General features: G+C 43.1%; 1 protein-coding gene across 1 annotated transcript in view; it reads right to left on the bottom strand.

Moving 5' to 3' along the window:
- The window catches only part of adgrl2b.1 (adhesion G protein-coupled receptor L2b, tandem duplicate 1), a gene marked incomplete at both ends in the record, with an annotated part of 64,643 nt that extends 61,279 nt beyond the window's left edge, over positions 1-3,364 (bottom strand). Inside the window, one exon of the mRNA XM_080546265.1 lies at positions 3,289-3,364. Coding sequence (XP_080402391.1) covers positions 3,289-3,364 — 76 coding nt within the window. The remainder of the gene's footprint in view (positions 1-3,288) is intronic.
- Positions 3,365-26,860: the final 23,496 nt, after the last annotated feature.

Below are 26,860 nucleotides of genomic sequence, written 5' to 3'. Positions count from 1 at the left end.
TAATTGCTTGCCCTTAATCTTCTTGTCAACTTTTCAGGCTGGTGGAAGTTGAAAACACGATTTACATATTGTAAGTCAATGAAATGTGAACATGTTGATTTGAATAAGTGGTGTCAAATGAGTGGTAGTACTGTATACTGTATACATGTAAATCACGTGCATAGAACCCCAAGTTGACAATCTCTATGCCCCCAATTAACACATGCATTATTATGTTATAAGAGTGTGACGGGCAGTATTTTTATACCTTTTCTCTAAAACACTTGAAAAAATATAACATAAAATGAGGTACAAAGTATCTTTGCTGCTTCATGAAAATCATTTTGTTTTTGGAATCTGTTAATTAACTTGGCAAAAGGACAAGAGGGGTTTGAGGCTGATATAATTCCTTGTGCTAGAAAGTCAGCACGAGCAGTCAATAATCAGACAAGCAAAAAATGATTTTCTGCTTATGTAAGTTAGAGGCATTTCAAAGCTCTAGGAATGTTTTGGGTATAAAGGATCACATCATGATAGTATCTCAGAGAGGGTAATTATCGACTGGGGTCTTTTTGTAGAACAGCCATGAAAATGTGGTTTCTACTACAAAACATGCACGTCCTTAGGGTTAGTGGATGCATGAGTGTGTGTGAGTGGATAGGGTGGGGGGAAAGGTGTATGGGGTTTGGGGGGGGGGTTGAAGGTGAGTGGCAGATGGATGGGATCAGACATCCTTCCTCAGAAAAAAACAGACACATTCCTCTATTGACGGATGGGGCAAATATGCATTCATGGAGCTGAGAGTCCTCACGTCAAGTGAAACCCAAAACCTTGACTTTCCGCATACCAGAGCGCCCCCCCCCCACCCCCCGCAAAAAAAGAGGATCACTAGGACCGTTCAGCCCAGAATGTTTTCTGAACCCAAATCAGACCTCCCCATTCATCAAACGCTCCCGAAGCATTTATTTTTCAGAGGTAGACGACTCAGACTCACAGAGTGAGATCAGAGTTCTTTCATTTCATCTACAATTGCTAATCTACAAAGAAGAAGTGCATCTCTGTCAGAGTGTCATCATGACATGTTGTTTTTGTTCCAATCTGTCTTTGTTCGCCAATCACGTTCCACAGGCCACAGATCCAAATCAAACCCAGAGACAGTGGAGTCAGAGTGTGAAATAAAAACAGAAAAAGAAAACAAAAACCTAATAAAAAAAGAGAGAAGAAGAGACCTCCGGGAGGGACATGCTTTGACGGTTAGCTGTAATCAATGCTTTGCACACCAGTGTGTGATTTGTGTCTACTTTGTTCCAGCGTACAATGACAGTGAAAAAAAGAACAGAATTGTAATGATTGTCATTAAGCAGACATACCAACATCAAGGCTTCTGACATGTATATAACAGAGAGTATTTTGCGACAAAACTTGTAATTACAACCAAACATACTAATCAAAAGCAGGGGAATGGAAATGAATGAAAAGAAAGCCTTGGGATGTCTTTTCGGGGAGCATATAAAACACTGGTAATTCTTTCCATACTCTTCCCTTGGGAGAAACGCCAACTCCCTTGTCTGATGGAACCAGGTGCAAGGACCGCACAGAATCAACCAATCAAGATACGGATGAAAAACGCATTGTCTGGAAAGTAGAGGTGTAACGGTTCACAAAAACTTTGGTTCGGTACAGACCTCGGTTTTTAAGTCACGGTTTGGTATGGTTTTGGTATAGTAGGGTAACAATGATCACAAAACATAAAAAAATAAAAGATCTTATTATTATTATTATTATTTATTCATTGGTTTACTGAACAAACAATGGGTCTTTCTTTCTTAAATAAAATAAAATAAAATAAAGTCATTACTGCTGCAACCTACTAATAAAAAAGTACAATTTACTGAAAAGTAACAAATAAATATTCTCTCAAATAAATAAAATATTATAAAATAAATAATCATTGAAAATGAACTGTACTGTACTTGTATAATAAAGTTACATTTACTGAAAAGAAAAGAAAAATGAATATTTTCTCAAATATAAAAAGAAATACGGTATAATAAAATAAACATCCATTATGGTGCAGCATTTAGAAGATTAACTGTACTGTACTTGTATTCACATAAGCAGCTTTCAACTTCACATTAGGACTTGCCAGCTTGTATTGACATTCATTGTATTTAAAAAATAAATAAATAAATATATATATATATATAAAGGGCTGGTACTCCTGGCTGAAATGCAGGAGAGGGAACTACATAACGAGGCTCCATTACTTTCAACATGTGTCTAAATCCTATGTTCTCGACAACGGAGTATGGTCGCATGTCCGCTGCTATAAAAACACCTATGGTGTTTGTTACGGCTTTGGCCCCTGTTAACGAGTGGTTGATTAAATGCCATGGGGAGCTGGGTTTGCATTTCACACTGTTTTTTTCTTGTACCTGTGATGTTCACATCGGGTGATGCCATCTCAAATGCATGAGCAAGGTTGACGTATTGCCAGCAGCATACCCGATCGTAGTTGAACATTGCCGGCATACAGCTTTGGTCCGATCCACCTGTCTTTGTCCATCATCATTGTATATAACTGAGAAACCGTAATGTTCCCAAACAGGAGACTTAAGGAATGCTGGAGGAACATTAAGCTCTTAGTTTAACTGTGTTCGCCATAACGACTGCTAAACTACTGACAATCTCTCTGGGTGCACATGTGTATTGCCTGAGGGTGCGTTCGTAAATACGCTCTGGAAATCTGATCAGCACTCATGGAATGCCTCTAGTCCAATCAAATGACTTGCTCTATGATGTTGAACCCAGTGTGCGCTCCGGCGATCTCAGAGCAAATTTACGAACCCACCACCTGAGATTACTTCAAGTTTTGCGCGTGCAGTACAATGCTGCATTCGTTCGGTTCACCCGCGTACCAAAGATTTTCTGGACGAATACGTAAACTTTTACTTGAACCCATAATGGAAAGCACTAACGGCTGAGTGCACTCAAGAAGTGTCCAGGTATAAAACCTGTTTCAGTGCGATTACCGGTAAGTTACTTTCAAGGGCGAGACATTTGAAGAGAAACTGAACAACTGAACATTGCGAAACTGAACAAATTGACCAAATCAATAGATTCACCACAGTAAAACAGGAACATAGAGGACACAGACAATCACACACACACACGCCTGCACGCACACACACACACACACACACACACACACACACACACACACGCACACGCACGCACACACACACACACACACACACACACACACACACACACACACACTCACACTCACACTCAACCACAAGGACTTACCTTCTGAATAGTGGAGGTGAATGAGAGCGAGCAGTAAACAATGGAAGCGTGGACACCTCCACACTGCAGAGGCCATTGTGCTCAGTGAGGATATGCCTCTCTAGTTGCCTGCTAGGTAACGGTATTGGTTGCGATGTTTTACAGACAAAGGCGTGGGCTGGGAAAGGTCAACGATCCGTGGTTCTTGGAGATACCTCAACAGTCATCTTCTCATCTGCAAGGACATGGAGAGAGGGAGAGAGAATGGTATGAGAGTCGGGAATAGCAAAAAAAAAAAAAATATCATAAAAAATATTTCATTGCCATACACATCGACCGTACGATGCAGACTGTGAATACTCTTTGTGAATGACTTTTTTTTATTTTTTAAAGCATCGCTTTGGATAGCCGAATGATAATACAGTTCATGTCATACAAGCAAACGAAAGAGTATACCAAATGTGAAAGTCTCTCAGCATTAGAACTGAATGGTAGGTGATGTTTCACTCCTGCCTTGAACTACTATGCTACTCTGCATAGGTGGCATGGCTAAGCAAGCACTCATCTCTGATGCCTGACTACACGCTGAACGCTCATCTTCTTCGTGTCCTGGCTTAATGTTTACACACTGACTATCTCCATCCCCCCTGCTCCCCCCCCCCTCCGACGTCCCCAGAGTGTCTATCCTACTCTAACCCCATAGGAGAAGCCTTGTCGCTCAGGCAACGCGTTCACACAGGACACCATTAGAGACGCAGATTCTTTGTGAGCTACTTTTGTCTCCTTCCTTATCTCAAGGGAGAGAGGCACAAACAGCCCAGACGCCTTTGTCTGCCTCAGCAAAGGTTACTTTCTCAGACCCTGCGTTAGCAGCGGCACACAAGAGGGGAAGACTTGTTACAAGTCAAATACTGAGGATAGATGACGGCATGATGCACACAAGCATATGTATGTATATGCAGACGTGCGTGCATGCACGAACACACACACACGTGCACACACACGTGCACACACACACACACACACACACACCCCGACACGCGTGCACGTGCACGTGTGTTGGTCGGTGTGTGTGTGTGTGTGCACGTGTGTGTGTGCACGTGTGACGTGTGTGTGTGTGCACGTGTGTGTGTGTGCACGTGTGATATGATGATGTGTGTGCACACACACACACACACACACACACACACCTTTTACCCCGAGGTCACATTCCCCAGTGTTTCACATCCGGCATGTGACATAACCCTCTGCACACACATCATCACATCATCTACTGTACATAGTACACAGGGTTCCCGCACTTTGAAGTGAAGAAGAAGAAAAAAAGAAAGAAAAAAGAGGACGATTCCCAGTTCCCAGTCAGCCTGTGCTCTTACCTCTCCAGAGCCGCTTGTCAACTACCCTGCTTATTTTATAATTAACCTAAATTTGAGCAGCGGAGCACTCGGCACTCTGATCGCTCTCCGGGCCCCGCTAATGCACTAGGATATTTCTGGCAACATCAGGACAAGAAAACACAAAACAACGGGAGATTCCTACATTAGCATACAGTCATAATTTAAATCCCCCATTACGGAGGCATTTTTTTAAATGGCTCTGTGCCTGGTAGGAGGCTCGCCGTTTAAAACAGGCTAAATCGGAGGTCCGTGTGGAGCAGACTAGAGCAGAGTGCACACTCAGGCCAAAGGTATCTATTCGTTTGAGGTCACATTTTGCCAAAATGTTACACTGCGAAGCCAGCCAGCCAGCCAGGCAAGCACGGCACACGGAGCGGATGGACGATGTATCGGTTCGAGCAAAGTGCTTTCTCGGGCGGAAAGTCATGGGATTCTGTTTGTCTTCGAATTGTTTATCTAGCCATGGCGCGCCACCACATCAGATAAGATATTACTGCAGTGAACAACGTGCTACATGAGGCCTAGTGGAAGTCGAAAACCGGGGGGGGTGGGGGCTGGTGTGCTATGCTAGTCGAGAATGCTTTTGCCGATCACGTGTCAAAATCGCGCCGCTCGCGTGTAAAATACTTTTTTGTTGTTGATTCGAGACTATGGCGGGACAAAGGGATTTAATGGGAAACACTGAGGTAGAGATTGTTTTCCATTGAAATCTCCAGAGGCGGCACGTGATTACACCCTCCTCCCTAGCGCTTTTTATATCATCACAAATTATCCGTCCTGGGGGGTCTGATGGTGGATAACCTGTGGAGAGACTTGTTGGTGGGAGGGTTTTCCTTGCCATGCTGGGCCGGGTTCAGTCTCTGATCCCAGTCATGACGCCAAGGGGGTGAAGGGGGCCTGTGGAGGCGTGGGGGGGGGGGGGGCTCCACCCCACAGGGCCCGCTCCCCTGCTCAGACCCACCCGCACAGTCGCTCCCGCTGAGTAACATGTTTCTTTTCTCCCTTAAGCTGGCAGTAGGAGCCGGCCGACGCTCATCACCCCAAACCCCCCCCCCCCGCCACCCCCTCTTCTCTAAACACCGTTTTGTCTGGTGGGATTTCTGGACTGGATTTGGTCGGACTTGAGATAAAAGGATTAGCCGATTAACATTAAGACGCTTTCTGCGAGTGCTGACAGACGTATCATAATTTTACATCGGGGAAGGCAGAGAGCTAGGGGAGGGGTCCTGTGTGTGTGTGTGTGTGTGTGTGTGTGTGTGTGTGTGTGTGTGAGGGGGGGGGAAGGGGGGGTGTTCTCATGCAGAAAATTATTTAAAGAGGTAAGCGAGGCGTATTTAACCCTTCCAAGATTGTGAGCAGAAATTATCTATACAAGAGCTCCTTCGAGCGAGGGAATTGAGCTTACGTTTTACTCTGACCAATGATGTTCAAATTATGCTCCACCTATGGCAGATAGGAAATAGTGTACACAGTAATGACTTACTGTCGGGGAGGTACATTAAATCTAATGGCTTGAATGTTTAATAACGCTGAAATCTGGGGAATCATTACAAGTTATAAACTTGTCATCTGTACTTTAACTGCTCAAAATCCCCCATAAGGAAACGTAGGTACGAATCCCTCCCTTGGGCGTGCACTTTTTATATGAACAGTATATCATCCTTGACACGAAAATCCGTCAAAGCGAATGAGAAATGACACGCAAACATTAGAAACATCTGTTTTTCTCCAGCCCACCCTCCTCTCCCCCCTCCCCCCACTCATAGACAGCAAGAAAACCAAGGAGACTGATCTATCATCGGTCCAGAGGATGGAAAAAAGCACCACAAAGTGCAAGCTAATTTTTCATGTTATCAGAGGAATGATAGAAGAAATAAGCAAGCATTTAAAAAGGGGAAGGCGAGGCAATTAAAATGTAATTAGAATAAATGGATGGAGGAGAGACAGCCCACATGTCTTTGCGTGAAATATGGGGCTGTTCTGCGACAGCCGGCTGAATGAATGTGAGGCTTCTTTGACAAAGCTTGTAGCTGCCTCTCTCAAGCTGGAGAGGCGGCCGGCGAAAGAATAGCCGGCTGAGAGAGAGAGAGAGGGAGTCCAGGGTTTTCTAAGACGAGAGGAGAGGAACTGAATGGGATGGAAGAGAGGGAGAGAGAAGAATGGGCGGGAGGGAGAAAGGGAGGGGGCGGGAGGGTCACAGGGGAGGATTGACAGGCTGTGAGTGTGGCTTGACCTCCTGGGTTCGCCCCCAAGTATTCTCAACAGGGCTTAGAGAAGGGGAAAAAATAAAAGCCCAGGAATGTTAATTTATTTTCAATTGTCAGTACAGGGAAGGGAGGAGGGGGGGGGGGAGGGGGGGGGGAATAAAGAGTGCATATATACATATCAAGTGAGACTGGAACCCCAACTAAAGAAGCTAGGAGTGCTAGTGTAAAAGTAAGCTCAAAACCTACAAGGGGGAATGGAGATGTGTGGCATGTGTGTTTGGGAGCCTGGGGACCTTGCGGGCACAATGCCTTTCGTCCTTAGCCTCTGACTAACTCATTTGTTGGAAATGTCCACCCCTGTCCCTGTCCCTGTCCCCATCCCCCCCTGCCCTACATTCAGGACAAAAAAGTCAAACATGTGAGAGGGGAATTTCAAACACGACAGAAGACGGGGGGTTGCAAAAAGGGGGGAGCGAGTTAGGACTCTGAAGTCGACGTGATCTGAGGAAACCAGATCTCTTTTTTTTTTGTCCTCTATGCTCCTGAGGAACACTTTGTCACGACAGTCCCTGTCAGGTCTCTGTTTCCCCCTTTCCCAGCCTGACGGGACATGATGTCATCTCCATCTCAGCTCCCCGTCAGTGGTTCAGCTAGAGCTAGCTCGTCACCTGGCAAGGCTGGCACTGACGCTGGAGACGGTGACCCACGTCAAACCACGGCAGTCAAGTGGGAGTGTTTGCTTGTGTGCATCACAGAGCTGATAAGATCATTTCTGGGACCGAGGTTGGAGTGGGGGGGGTGAACAGGGGAGAACAGGTAGCTAGCTGCTAGCTGGAGCTCCACGTGTATCGAGGCACTTTGCCAACCAAAAGAGATGGATGAGATTGATTGGATAGAGTGGCATCGGGCACAAGGAAGAACAGTGAACTACAGATGGAGGGCAGAGGTAGCCTTTAGAACAATGACTAGAACAAAGAAGACTCAAAGACCCAACCGGGAGCTTAGAAGCAAGCAACGAGTCAGTTATAGAGGGGATATATAAATACTTAAGATAAGAGTTATGAGAGAGCAGATTAAGTGTGGAAAGGGTTAACAAATGGAAGGAAATTGTTAGTGCCACACAAACACCAGCTATGGAACTGATGAAGACTCGACAGACTACTGCTTTCAGTCAACTATCATCACGATCACCATTACCCCAATAATTGGCACCCATCACAATTAGAATGAATTACTCACTTTGAAGCCTGCTTTGACATTAATACATGCACTGATTCAGACTTAAAGTGGGGAAAAAGGCACACAGAAGTCCTGTTGAAAACCATAACCATTTTTGAAATTCTCAACCAGGTCCAATTTGTAAAGGTTATTGGAGCCTAATGAGCCCAAATGTATTCTGGGTAATCTAGACTGCAAATTCGAGGGGGGGAAAAAGTCTCTAAATGTCAGTTTCATTTACCAATATTATAGGCTTCTCTTCTCTCAGCTCAGTAGCTCTGGTTCTTTTGCTGGAAAATGAATAGGGTTGACCTTACCGCTGTGTATTCAAAAGAGAGGTCAACCGAAAGGAGTGGAGAGCAGCTATAGATTGACGACACACTGTTCTTCATATCTTTCGATTGAAAACCACACTCCTCTACTCCTCCAGGCCTTTTTTCACTCCCCCACAGTCGCTCTCTCTCTAACACTCACTCACACAACACACACACACACACACACACACACACACCCTGACAACCCCCGGCTCACTCAAAACACTCAATCACCATTTACAAGTGAAATTGTGGTTGGCTTGGCAACCTCACTCACACTCCAATTCATGACAAGGGGAATAAGCAGCGCAAATGTTTGTGATCATTCACCAAATGTACAAAAACACGTTCTAAACGTTGGTTCAAGAACAGCGACAGGAATGGTTTGATGGCCTCCGGGTGTGTGCAGCAGCAGGGGGAAGTTCACACCTACGAAGGTTGAATATATTTACATGCTGCTGCAAACACACTCTGCACCACACAGGCAAGACTTACTACGCTCAGAGTGTGACAGAATTGTGTGTGTGTGTCTGAGTGTGTGTGCGTGTGAGAGCGGTAATGAATGCTGTTATAAACAGACAGGAGGTCACAGACACTCAAGGGTAACCAGACAACTTCCCGCCCCACCCGCGCCGCCCCCGATACACACTGGTCCACCCACCCAGTCACACAATATGCACGACACACACAGTATGGAAAAGCAAACAAAGGGAGTTAGTAAAGCCAAGGACCTGTACGGGCACCTATTGACTGGAGGAGGGTTGTGTCTATATTACATTGCACTCAACATTTGCATTTCCTAGGGGAAATGAGAACCGGTTCGACCCGTTTCGCCCGTTTTCAGATCACGTCCTCCTCGCTTTCGCAAGGAATCCTACGAGACAGACAGTGCCAGGGTCATACTTGAACCAGTACCTTTTCTCATGGATATTCCCCCGACACTAGAGGATCAAAATGTATTCAAATCTCTTCTGTAAAAATAAATAAAAGGGTTAGGAGTGTGTGTGCTTGCTGCCACAGACAAAATAAAGAAATAAAACGCAAACAAACAGCCAACAGCCATGCTTCTCCAGAAAAGAAGTCTAGTGGATTCTAGTCGACAGTGGATTCAAAGCTTTTTCTCTGCTGCCAAGTTTCCCTTATTCTGTGGCTTAGCCGATATTGGAGTGGAGGACGCCCTCTTTTTCAACTTTATTTTCAGCCCCCCCCCCCCCATCCCCATGTTATTTCTTTCCTCCTCTAGCACATCATTCCTTTGGGTGTTTGTGAAGTGTCCCTTAGTTACCGGATAAGAGTCCCTGAGGCGGCACAGAGAGTTAAAAGCTTGCCCCTGTCCCACTCATACGAACGAGACTATCAATAATTCACTGGAAAGCATTATCTAACAGCCTGATAACATTTTTAAAATGGTGGGTGACAACACAGAGCCAGGAAGAAAGTGCTCAGTTAGAGGACACTCCAGGTGGCAGCAGCGTTTGCCAACAGATGTGCTAAAGCTGGAGTGGGCGACGTCTCACTTCCAAGCATTCTCTGATGTGTTAGCTTAGCGAGCTAGCTGTAGCTACGTAGCAATGCCTCTGAGGCCAATTTAGCCATTACACTTAAAATACCGACGCCACGCTTAATAAATATGAGTGAATGAAAGATCAACCGTGCAGTCTCTTTCGTTTCGGTTGGTGGTGCAAAGTGAAATGCAGAGGCGGAAGTGTTCCGTCTCTAGGCTGTATTAGCGCCTAGGCCTATTCTCAGTGACAGAGAAATCCCTCTAAGCCGAGATCAATTACACCTAGCTCTGCTGTAATTAAAACATCCTGACAAAGTTCCTGAAGCGCAGGACACAAACCTGCACTGTGAAAATAAGCCTCGTTCAATCTACACTACAACCTCCGAGCGATTGTTTAAGGGTTTTACGTTTAGTTCATGGTTCCCTACACCGACTACTCTAGGCCTATGTAACACTTCAAAGACATCTTTCATGTTTCTGTGCGTGTGTTCTATTAATAATATAATATTTATGTCGTTCTTTCTTCATAAGGATGATGGGTGCGCTGGATACAGTAATATGTTCTATGTGGCCTGTAAACGAGGAAAACATCTATTATGTGTCATCACATCACCTACAAACGATTTTTTAACAAATCATGAGCCTGTTTACGCATAAAATTCAATATTTAATTGGGTGTGTTACCAATAACAATTCAACCGTCTCTGTTACTCTAACTACCGAAAAAAAGTAATTATTTGTTCCCTTTAAGCGTGTTTGATACTTCCCTCCCTCTGCAGAGAGATGACAGGCTGCTCATGACTCTCCTAATTAAAACTGGGGGAGCAATCAGCAATCACAACTCCTGCTCTCCAAATATCAAGATCTGATTTGCTTGGCTGATCAACAACAGGCTCCCTTCTCTCTCTGTGCACGGAGCCTGCAACCTTCTTCATCTTCAGGAGGCTTTTGAAATGGAACAAATCATCCCTACAACTCCACAAGGAAGAAGGGGGGGAAATGAAGGAGCAGGGGCTCACGCTTGTCTGACGAAGGAGCAGAGCTCGGGCGGTTTGGTTTCGAATGGGGAATTGCGTCGGTTTGCTAGGATACCTGTTGGGTTGTAATGTTTACCTCTTCCGACAACATCAATTGACAAGTATCTCCAAAATACACAGTGACTAACTATGACTCTTCTTACGAGGCTGTTCAGGACATAGCAGTCCCTAGTAAATAATCATAGTATTCTAAAATCATTACATTATTTAGTTTTACGATAATAACATTTAAAAAAAAGAAACCTTGACAAATGTTTGTATTGTCCAATCATGACAACAATTCAATTTCCTTATTTATCTTTAACCTGTTAAAAAGCATTTTGACACAAATAAATAGGGTCCAAAATGGTCGGGCTCATGGACAGGGCAGAGTGAAAGTGTGTCCTCGCTAGCCAGATAATAGATTCTCCTCGGTGCGTAGTTCTCATAGTAGCTCAGGCTGAGTGACAGCAGCTGCCAATCAAAACCCAAGGACCGTTCAAGGACTCAATATCACAATATCTCCTCACCTTGAAAAACATAATGGCTCCATCACAAGCTACACGTGACACGGAATAGAGCAGCAAATGATCATTGGACGTGGAGAGGGAGAGATGCTCGACCACAAGTGTCTCCAGGCTTCGTTTTTCCACATGAAACGGGCCTTTGAAATACGAAATGCATCGTCTTAGGAGAGAAAAAACACAATCACATCGAATGCCAGCAATACCGTGGGAGGTGACATTTATGTGTCGGGGTGGTGTACACATTATATAAATATGGCTCAACCATCGGGGAATACATTCTCTATTTCCTAATTGTAGAGGAAGGTATTGTGCAATGTGTGAGCAAAGTACGACTATAACGACACAATATAGCCTACAATACTCGATAAAAAAACTCATGCCATATTATTCAGGCTGAATTTCTAATAGGATACTGTCTCTTCACTGATAAGATAGATCTGGCGTCCGTTCAAAGACTTTTGTCCAAGAGCTATTTTGCGGGAGTACTCATTTTTGCAGAAAATTCAATCTGTCTATCACAGAAACAGACTCAAGGGATGGATTGGATGAAACATAGCCCTTGATTGATGGGGCGTGATTGGCTATATGAGATTAGCCAGTCCTCTTCCTCACTTGACCGTGCAAATATCAAAACAACAAACCCTGATGTGATGGGATATCAAGACGTTACGCAAAAAGATAAATCATTTCGACTTTTTACATTTTCATAGGATTCAGCATTCCCACAAAAGAGAGAAAGGAAAACATTCCTGTAGGCATGTCGGCCTTTCCTAATTATGTGGCACCATTTTGGACATAATTAAGAATAATGTGAATTATTGAATGATGTTTCATCGGTCTAAGACAGATGAGCTGCCAAGATACTCATCTCTCATACCAAAACAAAACACAAAGCCTTTTAGCACTTCCTGTGTGACCTATGGTACCAGACCACATAGAAGACACAAATAAAGCACATTATCTTTGTATCCCCCTGAGAGACTGAGCAGTACGTCCTCATATGCTAATGGAGGCTAGTTGCAGTGAAGAAGCTCTGTGGGGGCCGTCCAGACAACTCACAGGTCAGTGCTAATCTCCTGATATATGAGACCTAAAGACCCGCAACTATCCATCACACACCACCGACGGGTCTCCAACTGGGAGTGCTTTACCCACACCAAAGGGTTAACGCGGACCCAAAAGACCTCCTGACTATCCATCATTCAAAAGAACCCAGCCTCACCGACGGCGGGGTATAGTGTGTGTGCTTTAACAACACTGAGGGGGTTGCTTTCTTAACGGCAGAAAAAACATTCTCTGCTAGGGAGCTCTTTGGGTGAGAACATACGCAGCCAGTGTGACTACGCTATACAACCCAGCTCCAGGCCCTCTGTTGATCATTAAAAATCCATTTGAAAAGCAGTGGGGAAAAGTTAACTGTCATTTAAAGCACATCGGGTGGTGGAGGAGACTTTACCCCCTTCAGGTGCCTACTCCTCAGTGGAAATACTACGGCGTAAAACATTCTTCCGACAGGTCAACTATCCCAACAACGTGTCATTTGTTCCTGTCTAAACGTATTCATCTCAACGGCAAAGACGAGAGAGATAGAAAAGACATGACAACGAGAACCTATGATGGGCATGTGCAATTAGGGCTAATACCAATCAAACCCTCCTTCTCCTTCTTCCTCCTCCTAGCCTTCTCTACCTCCCTCTCTGTCTCTCTCTCTCTCTGTCCATCTGTTTGTTTCTAACTTTTGACAGTGAGTTTGTCCGGGAAACAGAACAAGACAGCTGTCAAACCGACCTGAAGTGATTGAGGATGGCAGGTGAGGTTCTCTCCCTTCTCTCTCTCTCTACCCCCCACACCCCCACCCTCTACCTCTCTGGCTCCCTGATGTGATTGTGTCTTAGCAGCACAGGAAGCAGCCTGCGCTCTCCTCTTCATCATTATGCGTGGCAGGGCAGGGGCCAGGGTGGGGTGTACCTAGCCCACTTCATTACCAGGGAGCGGGATGACGAGGGCCAATAGACCACCCCCCCCCCCCCCCCCGCCTTTGGCAATATTGCTTATAAAAGACTGGAGGAATGCGAATTAATTTGAGAAAATAAATACAAATAGAATCCTTTCCTTTAAAACAGTGTGTGTGTGTGTGTGTGTGTGTGTGTGTGTGTGTGTGTGTGTGTGTGTGTGTTTGCGTGCCCATCTGTCTGACTACGCCTAGCATCACTGTCCTCGACATCCATATTAGGCAGCATATCAGGCTGAAAAGGGAAATAAATCTAAATAAACACAGCAAGACAACAGCACAGCACAGCATTCTTTCACAGCCAAGCAACAGCTGCATTTCATGGAAAATAAACATTATCACTATGACAAAAAGACAAAGGAGGAGGCTATTGGTTACACAAAGCAGCCGCTTCACACAAAGCTATTGACTCATTTCTGTCCTTGTGGCATTAAATGTGACTGAAAATAGCTGATCATTGTTACCATACTTGTTCAATAGAGATGCCTTTCGATTGTTTCCTAGTTTATTTCAGCCGTCTTTGAGCTATCTAATGTGTTTTCTTATTACTGGTCAACCTGAGTAAGAGCATAGTATGAGTGTGACTGACTGCAGAGGTTCAAATGGATATTATCCATGAAATCAATATTTTTTTGAGTATGCATGCGGATCACCAAAAGCGTAGGTAAACTACAACAAGTTAACCCGTTCCAATAAACCCCCAACGAAATCCCAACTGAACACTCCACAGTCGTCAAACTTTTACACGGAGGCTTTTGGTTTAAATTATGGTGGCCTACCAATTCTCTCAAATCTCTTAAACCTGTATTTGCTACCGATACACTCACCGAACACTACAGTTATACTCCCTACAGTAATACTCCTTATAGTAATACTCCTTTTGCTGTCAAAACAGCCTAAATTCTTCTTGGCATTGATTCCACAAGATGTTGGAAACATTCCTTTGAGATTCTGGTCCATGATTGCATCACGCAATTCCTGATTTTTCAGGTGCACTTTCAAGCTGTGATTCTACCACATCCCAAAGGGGTTCTATTAGATACTGATCTGGCCACTGAAGAACACTGAACTCATTGTCATGTTCAAGAAACCAGTTTGAGACAACTTTTGCTTTGTGACATGGTGCATCATCATGCTGGAAGTCATCATCATCACTCATAGTAGAGTATGATTGTCCTCCTGTTATGCCTGGTTTGTGGTTCAGGTGGCTGTAGAGGCCAATCCTTGATCCACACATTTTATTGCAATGGGGGTATTTGTGATCGGTTGTCATGGTAGTGGTAGTTGGAGGGGCCGTTTTGGTGGTGGAATCTCTCCTTTCTTTGTTGCTGGTTGATTGGTATTAACAGGTCTAAGGTGTGCCAAGAAAACATTCCTTCATACACCATTAAACCATTTGAATGAATGGAGATGGTGTACAGGTGTTCCTAATAAAGTGTTCAGTGAGTGTATAATATCAGAAAAAGACTTGCAATGGATTGCTGTGGCCAGCACTCCCCCCGCTGTCGAGCTGTAGCCTGCTTACAACCCGTCCCCTCACAGGACATAAACTGGATGGGGGAAGGCGGTTGGTAGCTCAAGTTCTCCCCCATTGAAATGCAGCCACTTTGATATGTAAATCGACGATACAAAAACCCGCTAGAAATCACACTAGCATACATTCAAGCCATTTGCGCCGAGCTGATGAGAGATGAGATGGCACTTCCTCTAGAGGCGGCCTGGACAAATGGACCAAGGCACAGCGCGTCTGGGGTGGGGGAGGCAGACGGGGGTGCAGGGGGGAGACGGGGGTGCGGGACAACGGAACATTTGTCCTGGTGAATTCTTTATGTCCATCCTAGCTCCAGCACTAAATGAATGAATGATGTCCCTGCACCTACTTGTAACATTTTCCTAATTTCAAACTGCATTAAGCTTCTATATTAGGCCTATGGTTCGGCCTAGCCATATATTTTTTTTCTTATAGCCTTCTTATAGATCTTCTCAAGTGTGCACTTACAATTCTGATTTGACCTACTTAAATAAATCAGCAATGTAGAAAATGGAATGGGCCAAAAACGCAACATTACTCCCTTGAAAAGAGGCCTGGGCTCATGTTTCTTAACTTGTTTTATAGACAAATTAAACTTGAATTTAGGCCGATATCCCTAATAATTTTTGTTTGATTGACACTTTAGGACGCTTGCAGGGCCCTTGTGTCGGCGATAAAGACACGTTTGTGAAGAATACACAATTATCCATGAGATACTTATTCGTCCTTTGCTTAGGTTATAATAATGGTAAAATATGCCAAATCAGTCAGTCTATGTGAGGACTTATTTAAGTGTATGTCTGTCTTCTATGTCTGCAATGCTATATAGCTATTGACAGTATGGGAGACCTGGATGATGTGCTGTCTGCTCAAAAGCCAATAACATAATAATGTATAGCAGCCTCACATTTGCATGCATGGTGTGAGTGAGTGAGTGTGTGCGTGTGTGTGTGTGTGTATGTGTGTGTGTGTGTGTGTGTGTGTGTGTGCGTGTGCGTGTGCGTGTGCGTGTGCGTGTGCGTGTGTGTGTGTGTGTGTGTGTGTGTGTGTGTGTGTGTGTGTGTGTGTATGTCGGTGTGTGTGTGTGTGTGTGTGTGTGTGTGTGTGTGTATGTCGGTGTGTGTGTGTGTGTGTGTGTGTGTGTGTGTGTGTGTGTGTGTGTGTGTGTGTGTGTGTGTGTGTGTGTGTGTGTGTGCGTGCGTGTGTGTGCGTGCGCGTGTCATCACACATGGCTGGCTTAGATATCAGTGAATTATACATGTTCAGTGAAATGATCTCATTCTACAGCCGCAGAATGGAGAAGGTAGACGAAGACAGCAACTGACATGCAGCTACTTAGGTCGCTGTGTCCTCGGGATTACGTGTAAAAGGGAAATGTTTCATTTATTTAACGGTCTATCACTCACTCCTCTCCTGTAAATGACCACATGTCATGTATAGCTTTTGAGAAATAATGACAGAATACCCTCTTTCCACACCTGGGCATAATTATTGTATACTTACATTCTAATCCATGTAATGCGACTATCACGTCTATCTGTGTCTTCAAATCACCATATTATAGGTGAGATTTAGACTACTCGCAAGACCAAATGCAAGTGTAACTCCACCCAGACAAGCTATAACTAATACAAAATGATAATACATTCAAGTTATGGAAGCCGTCGCAATATATTGCATTAATTTCACATACCTTGCGTGTCATTTTTACCCGTTTATTTCGCTTGACAGTGGTCGCCGTATGTATTCCACATCTGGATAAGGCTCATACAATCTCTTATTCTTATTTCAATAACCTAAGGCCCGGAGTTGCTCAATTGATGAGAACCAATGTAGCCTATGAATTACAATCCGACTGGAAAAATCTAAAAAACGGTCCATGCACTTTCTATTCACACCAGGCAGGCTGGTAATTATGTCAATGTCAAGCACTTTCTATAGTATAAGTGCTCATAAAATGGAGTGAAATTTCGGTCACAACAACAAAAAAATGTCCGTTAGTGACAGCATAGATATGGTACAGTATTTTTCTTTCAGCTACTAAAAAAACCTCATAGGCACCCTCTTACACAAGTACTGACTAATAGCACAAACGGGGGGTTGTTGTACTAGGGCCAACGTTGGAAGGAATACTTACATTTGGAGCAGATAGTCCTAAGATTGCGTGAGACTTGGCAGCCCTGGTCCTAAAGACGTTTGACGCACAGAATGCAATTTCAGTCCGACACCGAAGGAGCACGAGCACGGTCACCCCTCTAGTAATAGTCAAGGCCCCCTGAAGCTCGCGATACGCAGCGCCGGGCAACACAAAGACGTCCGTGGTTCCGATGCATGCTCCAATGTACCAGGTCTCAGATCACGCTTTTTCCAGTGGCAGGTAGGCTATCTCTCTTTCTTCAAGTCCATGCCGTCCCGGAGGACCGAACAAACTGTTCCATTGCGATGGGCTTGCGATCTTCGCAACTATTAATCAATAGTTTTCCTTCATAGCCCACGCATGCATGCATTCACTGTCTCCCTTCGAAAGAACGGCTGTAAACCCGCACGAGTCCAACCTTTTCACAGTGTAAAGCCAAGGACACTAAAATCAGAAGCGCTCAGCTCTCTCTGACCATAAAGTGAAAAACACTTAGTCGACTTCCACGCCGATGTCAAATCCTTTCTGAAAGTCACCGATGATTTCGATGCATATACAGTCCCGAGTTATGGGTTCACAGTTTTGGGGGGTCTGTGTGTGCGTAGGGTTGGTGCTCCAGGCGATCCCAGCGTTGCTCCATCCACACCGCGCCACAGCCAACGAAGTCCTGAAGCAAACCAGACGAGGAGGAACGGTGCCTGGGCTCCCTGCTCTCTCTGCAGCAGCTGGCTCTGGGTGGGGCGACCGGAAAACCTGGCATGGATCACGCAGAAGGAAGGGACTGGGTTCTAACCTCAATTCTATAGGGCCAGTCTAGTTTATCTATCTATTGGTGCTTTTCCACTAGAGGGCTGACCCGGGTCAGCCCGGGCTGGCCTGCTTCTTTGGCGCTTTTCCATTTGTCGGCCTGGGTCGGGTCGGGTCGGGTCGGGTCGGTTCTTTAGCTACCCTTCGTGAGCAGGAACTATCTATGAAGACCTCTATGAAGACCTATGATAATATGAAGATTATCTAGATTAAAACATAATTATCCAATTGATATAGGCCTACATTGTGTGCACAAACAAATATAGACATAGATAGACATAGTCATATTATACATTCAGAACACACATGCCATGCCTTGCCAATCAGTTGGCAGGCATGCATTGCAAATTATTACCCTATATTGATACTTTTGGCTCCTAATGTAATGGTCAATTCGTATTCTTACTACTAAAGAAAGAACACAATGGGAAAGCAGAGCAATTGCATTCATTTGTACCTGGACTAGACAAAGATGAATGGAAATAGGTAACTTTAACAATGGTCGTTTGAATTACATGGCCTGAATTACATGGCCTTGGCCAAGAGAGGCAATTATGCTGTATCTAGGCTTACTCATCCAAAAGTCACACAAACGAACCTCCCAATAATCCCTGGGCCAATAGCAAATGTGTGTTTACCTGGCTAGTGTTACCAACGCCAATGCCTACAGTGTCAGCAAGCAGCAGTGCTTTGTTACTTTTGACTGACAGGTTTCGGAATCGTTACAGTATGACCTCGTTATCTCGAAACATCAAACGTGAACTGTAAACGTCTCGTTGCCATTATTCAACAAAAGATGCACTGGAGGGAAAATGATCTTCCCAGCTGGGTGGCTCTCAACAGGTTTATGGTAATGCTTCAGTTTCCCAAAGCACAGTCTTACATCTCCTTTTGAACGTGATATCACACTGTTAATAAAAGCATTCATTCCTGACTACAACTATCCCCTCTATTTTTAGAAACTACTGTTTGATTTCAACATTTCAAAAGTTCAGAATTGTCAGTTTTACTGGCGTAGAATGTTGGCACAGCAGCCACATACATTTCCCTTACAAAGGAATAGCAAAAAACACAACAGCAAAAATGTTTGAAGCTTGTTATTGTCTCAAAGATGAATTCTCATCTTTTTTTTTCTCACAAGCCCAAAGTACATTGCCAGGTCAGTGGGCTCCGTTACACGTGGCTTCAATAAAGACCAGTCTCCCGGCCGCACAGGGGAAATGCGAATTTGGGTCAAATTCACCAGGTGGAAAGTGAGAGGATTAGTGCAGAGCTCTCATGTTTTCCGAGGCATAATTTTACATAATAAAGAATAGCAGCGTAAGAGAAAACAGATGTAATGATGGTAATCCGCCTGCACATATTCTTATTTAGAGAAATAATGTTTATGTAAAGAGTACTACTGAAAGTATAAACCCGGACTTTATTTGAACTGACCCGCGAGTGTCTGAAATATTTGTATGTTTTATTCATTCAAGCTTGTGGTCAGTGCCATATATGTCGAAAGGCACAAGAACCGAAGCCCTCTTCGCTGTGTTTTCAGAACACTTATGGCTCTCTCACACAAATGATTATTCTTGCCATTTTCACTGAAGCCTGACGTTGTTGCCTGTATTCAAAATTGGGCCGATGATGTTTCAGGCATTATTTGGTGCAAGCTTTGCTACTGGTTATGAAGAATAGCTCACATCCATATGCATCACCCACTCCCTTTTTTTCCCTTGTTTTTTCTCACGATTGTCAGGTTTCCTTGCTTTTCTCACTAATGAAGCTTAAGAAACCAACAGTAGGCATAAGTATCATAATGGGTGACTGTTGCCAAGCACTAAGATACTGTATATCTGTACAGTCCTAGTGTTAAGCGTTAATATGATCTTGCAGAATGAGCTAGATCTGCTTCATGTTTAGGCCTACTTATTTGGTGTGTAATCAAATACGTATTGAACCTGGGATGTCTGTGAAACTGGTAATTCAACTTAGGTGTTAGTGGTACATAAATCAGTTATTTCAAAACTCCCATTTATCTCACATCGTTGCATTTATGGCCGTCAGTCACGCTCTCCAGAACCAGATCCCAGGCGTGGGCTAAAAGGCACCATGCATTTTGTCAGGTGAAACGGCCTTTAGTTTCTTTGCTGAGAACAACCTTCAAAACATACTCAAATTACATTATCTCGTATCACTTTGCCAATTAAAGACCATGGTAAACAATGTGTCCACAGAGAATTGACATGTTTTATTTGTTATATTGCACAAATTGACTTCATAATTGATAGGTAACTAAAGAACTGCACGCTTGTAATTCTGAATGTACATTTATGATTGTTTCATGTTTGTAAGCAGGGTTCATCTGAAAAAAGAGACGTCAGTCTCAGTAGGACCTCCCTGCCTAAATAAAGGTTTATAAAAAAAAAGAAAAATGGGAGCTGACACAAGTCCTCTGGGCCCAGTATTTCAAAACCTTTAATCTGGATTACAATGATTCTCTTTTTTCTGCTATCCAGCATCAGATCGAGTTGTCTGATTTCTCCTCAAATGGGGCGAGATAGATCTGATCCTGGATAGCAAAAAAGGATCCTGATCATTCTTATCCAGATGAAAAGTTTTGAAATACTGGGCCCAGTGTCTCAGGCAAGGTTATTCCTCACGCAAGTAGGCTATAGTTCAGCGAAACACCTCCACTACACACAGTATTGTATGTATAACAATCAAAACACCACAAGGCACAACATTACTATACATTAATTTAGACTTTTCAAGGATTTTTCTTGAAGCTTTTCTGTTGGCATAATACCCTCCAATGAGGTCCCCCAGTCTCATAGTCTCACTCCTCCACCCCCTACATCCCTTTTTTTTCTTCCCAGAGATGTGTTTCCCTCCCAAATGTGTTGTTCACATTATGGGTAAAACCTCATGCAGGACTGTGGACTGTTTCAACAAACCTTTGCGTGGTTAATAAGAGGGTACTGGAGAGTGTTGTGGTAAATATGTCTTGAGTCGTTATTCGGTGGTTTTACTCATTATGATCAAAAGCCCCCAAATTCAAAGGCACTCTGAGGCAAAGAGAGGGGGAAAAAAAAGACATCCATATAAAGAATAAAAGAGACTCAAATGAGTTTGAAGGATTTGCTCTGGCATTCGATGCTTGTTCCACAGAAGACACAAACACACTCACTCAGTCGGGTGTTGGGATGAAGCCAATTCCATGTGCACTGTAGATTCTCAACGCATTTCCATTTAAGTTGTTTTTTTTTTTACAGTTGTGCTGTCGAAGGGCACCCATACACCTCGAGCTCAAGGCTTGAATCACCTATAGTATATGAGCCTTTTTGGACTGCAGGGAAACCTTGGAAAAAAGCAATTCATCATTGGGGAACTTGGTATTTTGTGCAATTAAATTATCTATAGAACAGTTTTTCTTTTAGTCATGATGAAATGATCTTTCTTTTTTTTTGTCGGTGACCGCTCTAAACCCTCACATTCAAACGACAACTCAGAAGACTCAGATCTGACTACTTTTAAATCATCAACTAAATGCCTTATGAAGTTGCAACGAAACCACTCTCAACCCTCTTTTCTGTATTTCACCATGGCTACACAGCATAGGGAAACTCCTTTTTCTGAAAACCATGTCCTCTATCTCTATTCCCATACGACTCCCACAAACTTCTGGCACACATGACAGCAGTTACAGTACATCAAGCATAGAAAAATAATCCATGCCTCCACATTGGATGAAATCTGACAGCAATATGGACTCAGACTTGTCCACTTTCAGGATCTCACTGTCCTGGGGAGTTTTTGAACTTAAGTGAAATGTTCAGTAACACTTTCTTTCGGGTCAAGAGATATTATACATTCATGTAATATAAACATGTATGAGGCTTTATAATGTTTTACATCTAATTCACATTATATTAAGTCCTCATTTGTTGAAGAATTTGTTCAAACTGACTAAAAATGACTTATGCAAACTCAGGATCATCATTATAGATTATATGAGTCAGACATGCTTATGACACATCTTACAATGCAATAGAACCGTATCATAGTCCATTATGCCGCTTGGGTCTTTGTGAAGTGTTTCCAAATGTTCTTTGAGAATAACATAAGAGGGCCGTAAAAAAAAGATGTATTATTTAGTGTTTTTTAAACTGTTTGGCTTTAGTCCAGGATATCAGAGGTCAAATAAACCTGAAATGAATCACATCCCACTAAATGAGGGAGATTCCATCATTCCATCAATAATGACTGTATTCCATCATGTTGATAATGTGCCAACATAGAGCATGTAGTTACAGACATTACAACATGTTCATGATAGACTATGATCTCCCATGAAATTAGAAAAACTTTCTTAATTGTATTGCTGTTTTTGGTAGGTATTGTCATGGAAGGTTTCTTACTTTGTTCAGGGGATAGTGACGGTGGTTATTGTTCCTTTTTGTCTCCTCAATTCTATGAAGAGACACTGCCAAATGAAAACAGATGCTACTCGCTCCAATGTAAAAAAGACAAAAGAAGAGAGCGAGAGAGAGAGAGAGAGAGAGAGAGAGAGAGAGAGAGAGGGAGAGAGAGAGAGAGAGAGAGAGAAAAGATTTACAGTGTCTAGTAATTCCATTCAACAGTGGCTGACCTCCCAGTTCGCCTCCTACGAAACATACAGATACTGTAGGTCTTAATCGACTTACACCAAGAAAAAAGGGAAAAAAGCAAAGGGGAGGGGGGGTAGAAATTAGGGACCCTTTCCCATATGTCTCATGCTACTTTTTATAACCTAGTTAGAGCATTTAGCTATTAGTCATCAGAAAGATGTAGCATAGTTACACGGTAGGTTATAAGGCATTTTAGGAACTAGGAAGTGGGTCATCTTTTGCGTGCCACCGAAAAGGAATCTGTTGTCACTCAAGGCGGAGCTCTGGGACTGTCTCTAATTATAGCACCTGGAGTTCAGGAGCATGCCACACAGTTTAGCCATGACACACAACACAGACAAAATAAATCAGAAAACCCACCAGACATAGAGGCGGACAAATTATGTTCTCATGAGTTTAGAAGATTCTGTTATTGCAAAGAAAGCGCCTTTTAAGAAATAAATAAGTCATGAGTTTTAAAAGATTCTGTCATTGCAAAAAAGCGCCTTTTAAGAAATAAATAAGCATGAGGAGTGCCTTTTTAGCATGAGTGCCAAGTGAAGTATACAAGCCTTGTAAAACATAGATTTATGTATCAGTATCATTTTATACTTTCCTTTGAGAATCTAATGAAACTCAACACATTTAATATGGACAAAAAATATTACTCTGCGAGACATTACTCTGTGAGTCTTGTACGGCAAAGTACATGCATGTAAGTGTCTCTCATCTCAACTGCCATCGCACAATACCATATATCATCCTACCTGTTCATAGTATGAACACTGGTTATGGATATATTGATACTACTTTACAGTAAAATATGCATCTAATGATCGCAAGGTTGGCAGTTTGATCCCCGGCTGGCCACGTGTCAAGGTGTCCTTGGGCAAGACACTGAACCCCAAATTGCTCCCAATGAGCAGGCCGGTGCCTTGCACGGTAGCTTGCCACCATTGGTGTGTGAGTGTGTGTAAATGGGTGAATGAGAGGCCATTGTAAAGCCCTTTGGAATAAGGCGCTATGTTAGCAGTTAAGTGTAAAGGATAAGTACAGTTAGTAGGTTATGATTCATAGATAGTTTATGGAACAGGAATTTCCAGTGCACAGCAGACATTTTGTGTCGGAACACCTACTATCACATCTTTGGAGTCTGGACATCTCTGCTATCGCAAGCACCATCATAACAACAAAACTGTCATAACTGACATCATTTAACCAAGGAGTTATAATAATCTATGAACTACTAACTATATATTACAGAATAACTGCAAATCTGTAAATTATTTTAAAATCAATTTTAAACCCTTTATAAAGGGTACATCAATGTCAAGTGTCACAAACGTGTCCATAGTTTGTTGATGGGTTTGATAATATTGCAGTTTAGGGTCAAATGAAAAGCTAGTTGAAGGGTTATTATACAGTATGTATGTATGACGCATCAGTGTTGATAGATGTTGATAGATGTTTATAGGCAAATAAAAAAAAAGTAATTTGCTTCCTCCCTTTTCCAGTGTGTGCCGCTTGGTATGAAAGTGGCAGAATGATGAAATGAGTTGGTTCTTAACAGGTACCTGCAGAGTGTACACAGGAATGTATCAGGCGTTCATACGATACGAGTTTGTATGATAGATGGCAAATGTGTTGTACATTGTGTGCGTAAATTGTTATTTTTATCTATTCCAATACAATTTTATTTGACTAAGATGCCCTTCATTCATGATTCATGGCTCAGTGTAACAGTTTCCCCATGTGTGTAATGATGCCTGTTTATAATTTTTTTCAGTCTACCTAAGTCATCTCTAGATCAAAAAAGACACCAGTATGGCATGTATCAACAACAAAAGACATGTCATGACATCTCTCTCGGGGCAAAGCTGACAGTCTGTGAAAATGGCTTGAATAAATATGCCACTTATTCTATCCGTACTATCAAAACCTCATTGTGCTTGACTATTGAATGACTTATGCCTTTCAAGTAGATGTGTGTATATATATATATATATATATATATATATATATATATATATATATATACAGTGTATATCGCTTAGCATATTAATATTTCTACACGGCTGGATTTCCGTCTTCCCTTTCATATGCATGCCATGTGTGGAAGCTGTTTGACTTGGTGTGAGTGCGGCAGTGCTCGGGCGTAAGGCCTCATGACAGATACTTTACACATGGCAGACTGTTAGACAATGGATGACTGTGAGACAACGATAAAATGTTCATATCAAAAGCATTTACCCCTCTCCAGGCGCCAGACTGTCTGACACTGGCTCAAATTGATTCTTAATTGGGTTTGTATGGACCCTGGATCTACTGTTGGTGTGGTGCACGCCGAGGAGTGGACTTGCCCCGGTTCCACTGGCGGCCCGGAGGAAATGTGATAACACAACAACCGATCCACTTTAGAAAGAGAAGACATCTCATTGTTATACATGCTATATCTTCTATAGGCTACATTCGGAGGAGATTTTAGGAATGTATAATCTGCGCATCTTGAGAACGAATTCAAATCTAGCAATCCATCATTTAGGCACGCTAGAACAAAGTCTTTAATTCAAAGGGATGTCATTACTCATCAGCAGTCACAACCAGTTGGCTTTAACCAGCTGCTTGTGGCTAAATGTCTTTTCGGAAGACTTGTCTTTTTTGGTTGCAATAAATCACTCAGGAGTTGCTGTGGAATGCAGGCCACTACTCCGGAACAGCTTGCTTTCTTGGTAGAGGTGATTTTCTTTTTCTAGGGGGTTGACATTCCTTATTATCTATTTTGGCTTGCCTTGCGTGCACACTGGACTGAGCAGAGGCTGGTTAAAAAGTGAGGGGTGGGGGTGGGAGGGATTCGGTTGTAGGGGGCTGCTGGCTCCCTAGCCCTCCAGAGAAGCTCAGCATGCCTGTGACTCTTCTGGAGTGGGAGGGAGGGAGGGAGGGAGGGAGGGAGGGAGGAAGAGAGGGAGGGAGGGAGGGAGGAAGAGAGGAAGGGAAGGACTGAGAGAGGGAGGGAGGGAGTTTACCCCCACCTTGTTTGAGCTTATGAATTCTTTCTCCCCTGGTCACAGAAGAAGCTTGTTAACAGTACGGGCGGAGAGGCTGCTTTACAATGCCTTATTCAGTGCAAGGGGGAGAATCTGCTGTGGATTAGGCCGCATCTTTGGCCTCGTCTGGTCTCAATTTCGTTGCTTTTATTCAGAGTCAGATATGACGGGTGCTTCATATTAGTCTCCGTTTCTGGAGGCCCAATGCAATGTAATATATTACAGAGATATTATATGGAGCATATTATTATAACATGCAAGGGATTATTATTATTATTATTATTATTATTATTATTATTATTGTTATTATTATTATTATCATTGTTATAATTATTATCATTATCACTATTATTGTCTATTATAGAGAGACAAAGTTGTTTAGTCAAAGTGTGACTTACTTCTGGTTTAAATGTTTCCCATCTGGATTATTTCATTTTTGTAAGCGTTGTGTAACATGTCTTAAAGTTCCTTGTACATTTCTCTGATTAAATAGAGTTTGGTTCATGTATGTAACTGTTTCTCAATAATTTTGTCTCTAAGTGAAAACGTAAAAAATGTAGAAACTAGCTTAGAGACAAGAAATAGACAACGTGTAGACTAATCAAATGCTAATCGGACAAGAAAACATTTTTTAAAAAGCCTCCATGTTACACAACACATTTATTAGCTGTTTGAAAAAATCCCAATGAAGTCAGTTCAATAAACCCATCAATGTTGTTTACTTTGTTTCTACTATAGTATAGTTTACTGTAAGTCATTGCTAAGATAACATGGTGGTCATGGGACGGTTTGCCTTGTGCTGTACCCTAAAGGTCATTCAATCGCACCCTTGTCACTCCACTCCTGCCACCTCTACCCCAGAAGTGGCGTCCCAGCAATCATCCTGGTGTGAGTGTCATAAATTGGTCCTGGCAACCAGGGTATCTGCAGCTCACCAGGGTGGTCCCCTCTCCCATCCCATGGTGGGCCCTACTGACCTGAGCACTCGCAGGCACAGTGGCCTCGTCAATGTCGCTTTGGCACTTCTATTCCGGTCGCCCCAAGTCAAGAGGAGGAAGTGTGCTGGGGGTGGAATATCTGGGGTAGGGGGGCAATAAAAGAACCTGCAATGAGCAAAGGTATGTCTCAAGCACATGGTGGTCCCTTTCATTCCCACTTATACCACACCAGAGTACTGTAGAGTATGTAAAGTGTGTGTGTGTGTGTGTGTGTGTGTGTGTGTGGGGGGGGGGGGGGTCCTTGTCAA

This window comes from Nansenia antarctica (genome assembly GCF_963989245.1).
Source record: "Nansenia antarctica genome assembly, chromosome: 16".
Classification (NCBI taxonomy): Eukaryota; Metazoa; Chordata; class Actinopteri; order Argentiniformes; family Microstomatidae; genus Nansenia; species Nansenia antarctica.
Note: the sequence above shows the minus strand (reverse complement) of the source record. Positions and strands in the feature narration are given on the sequence as shown.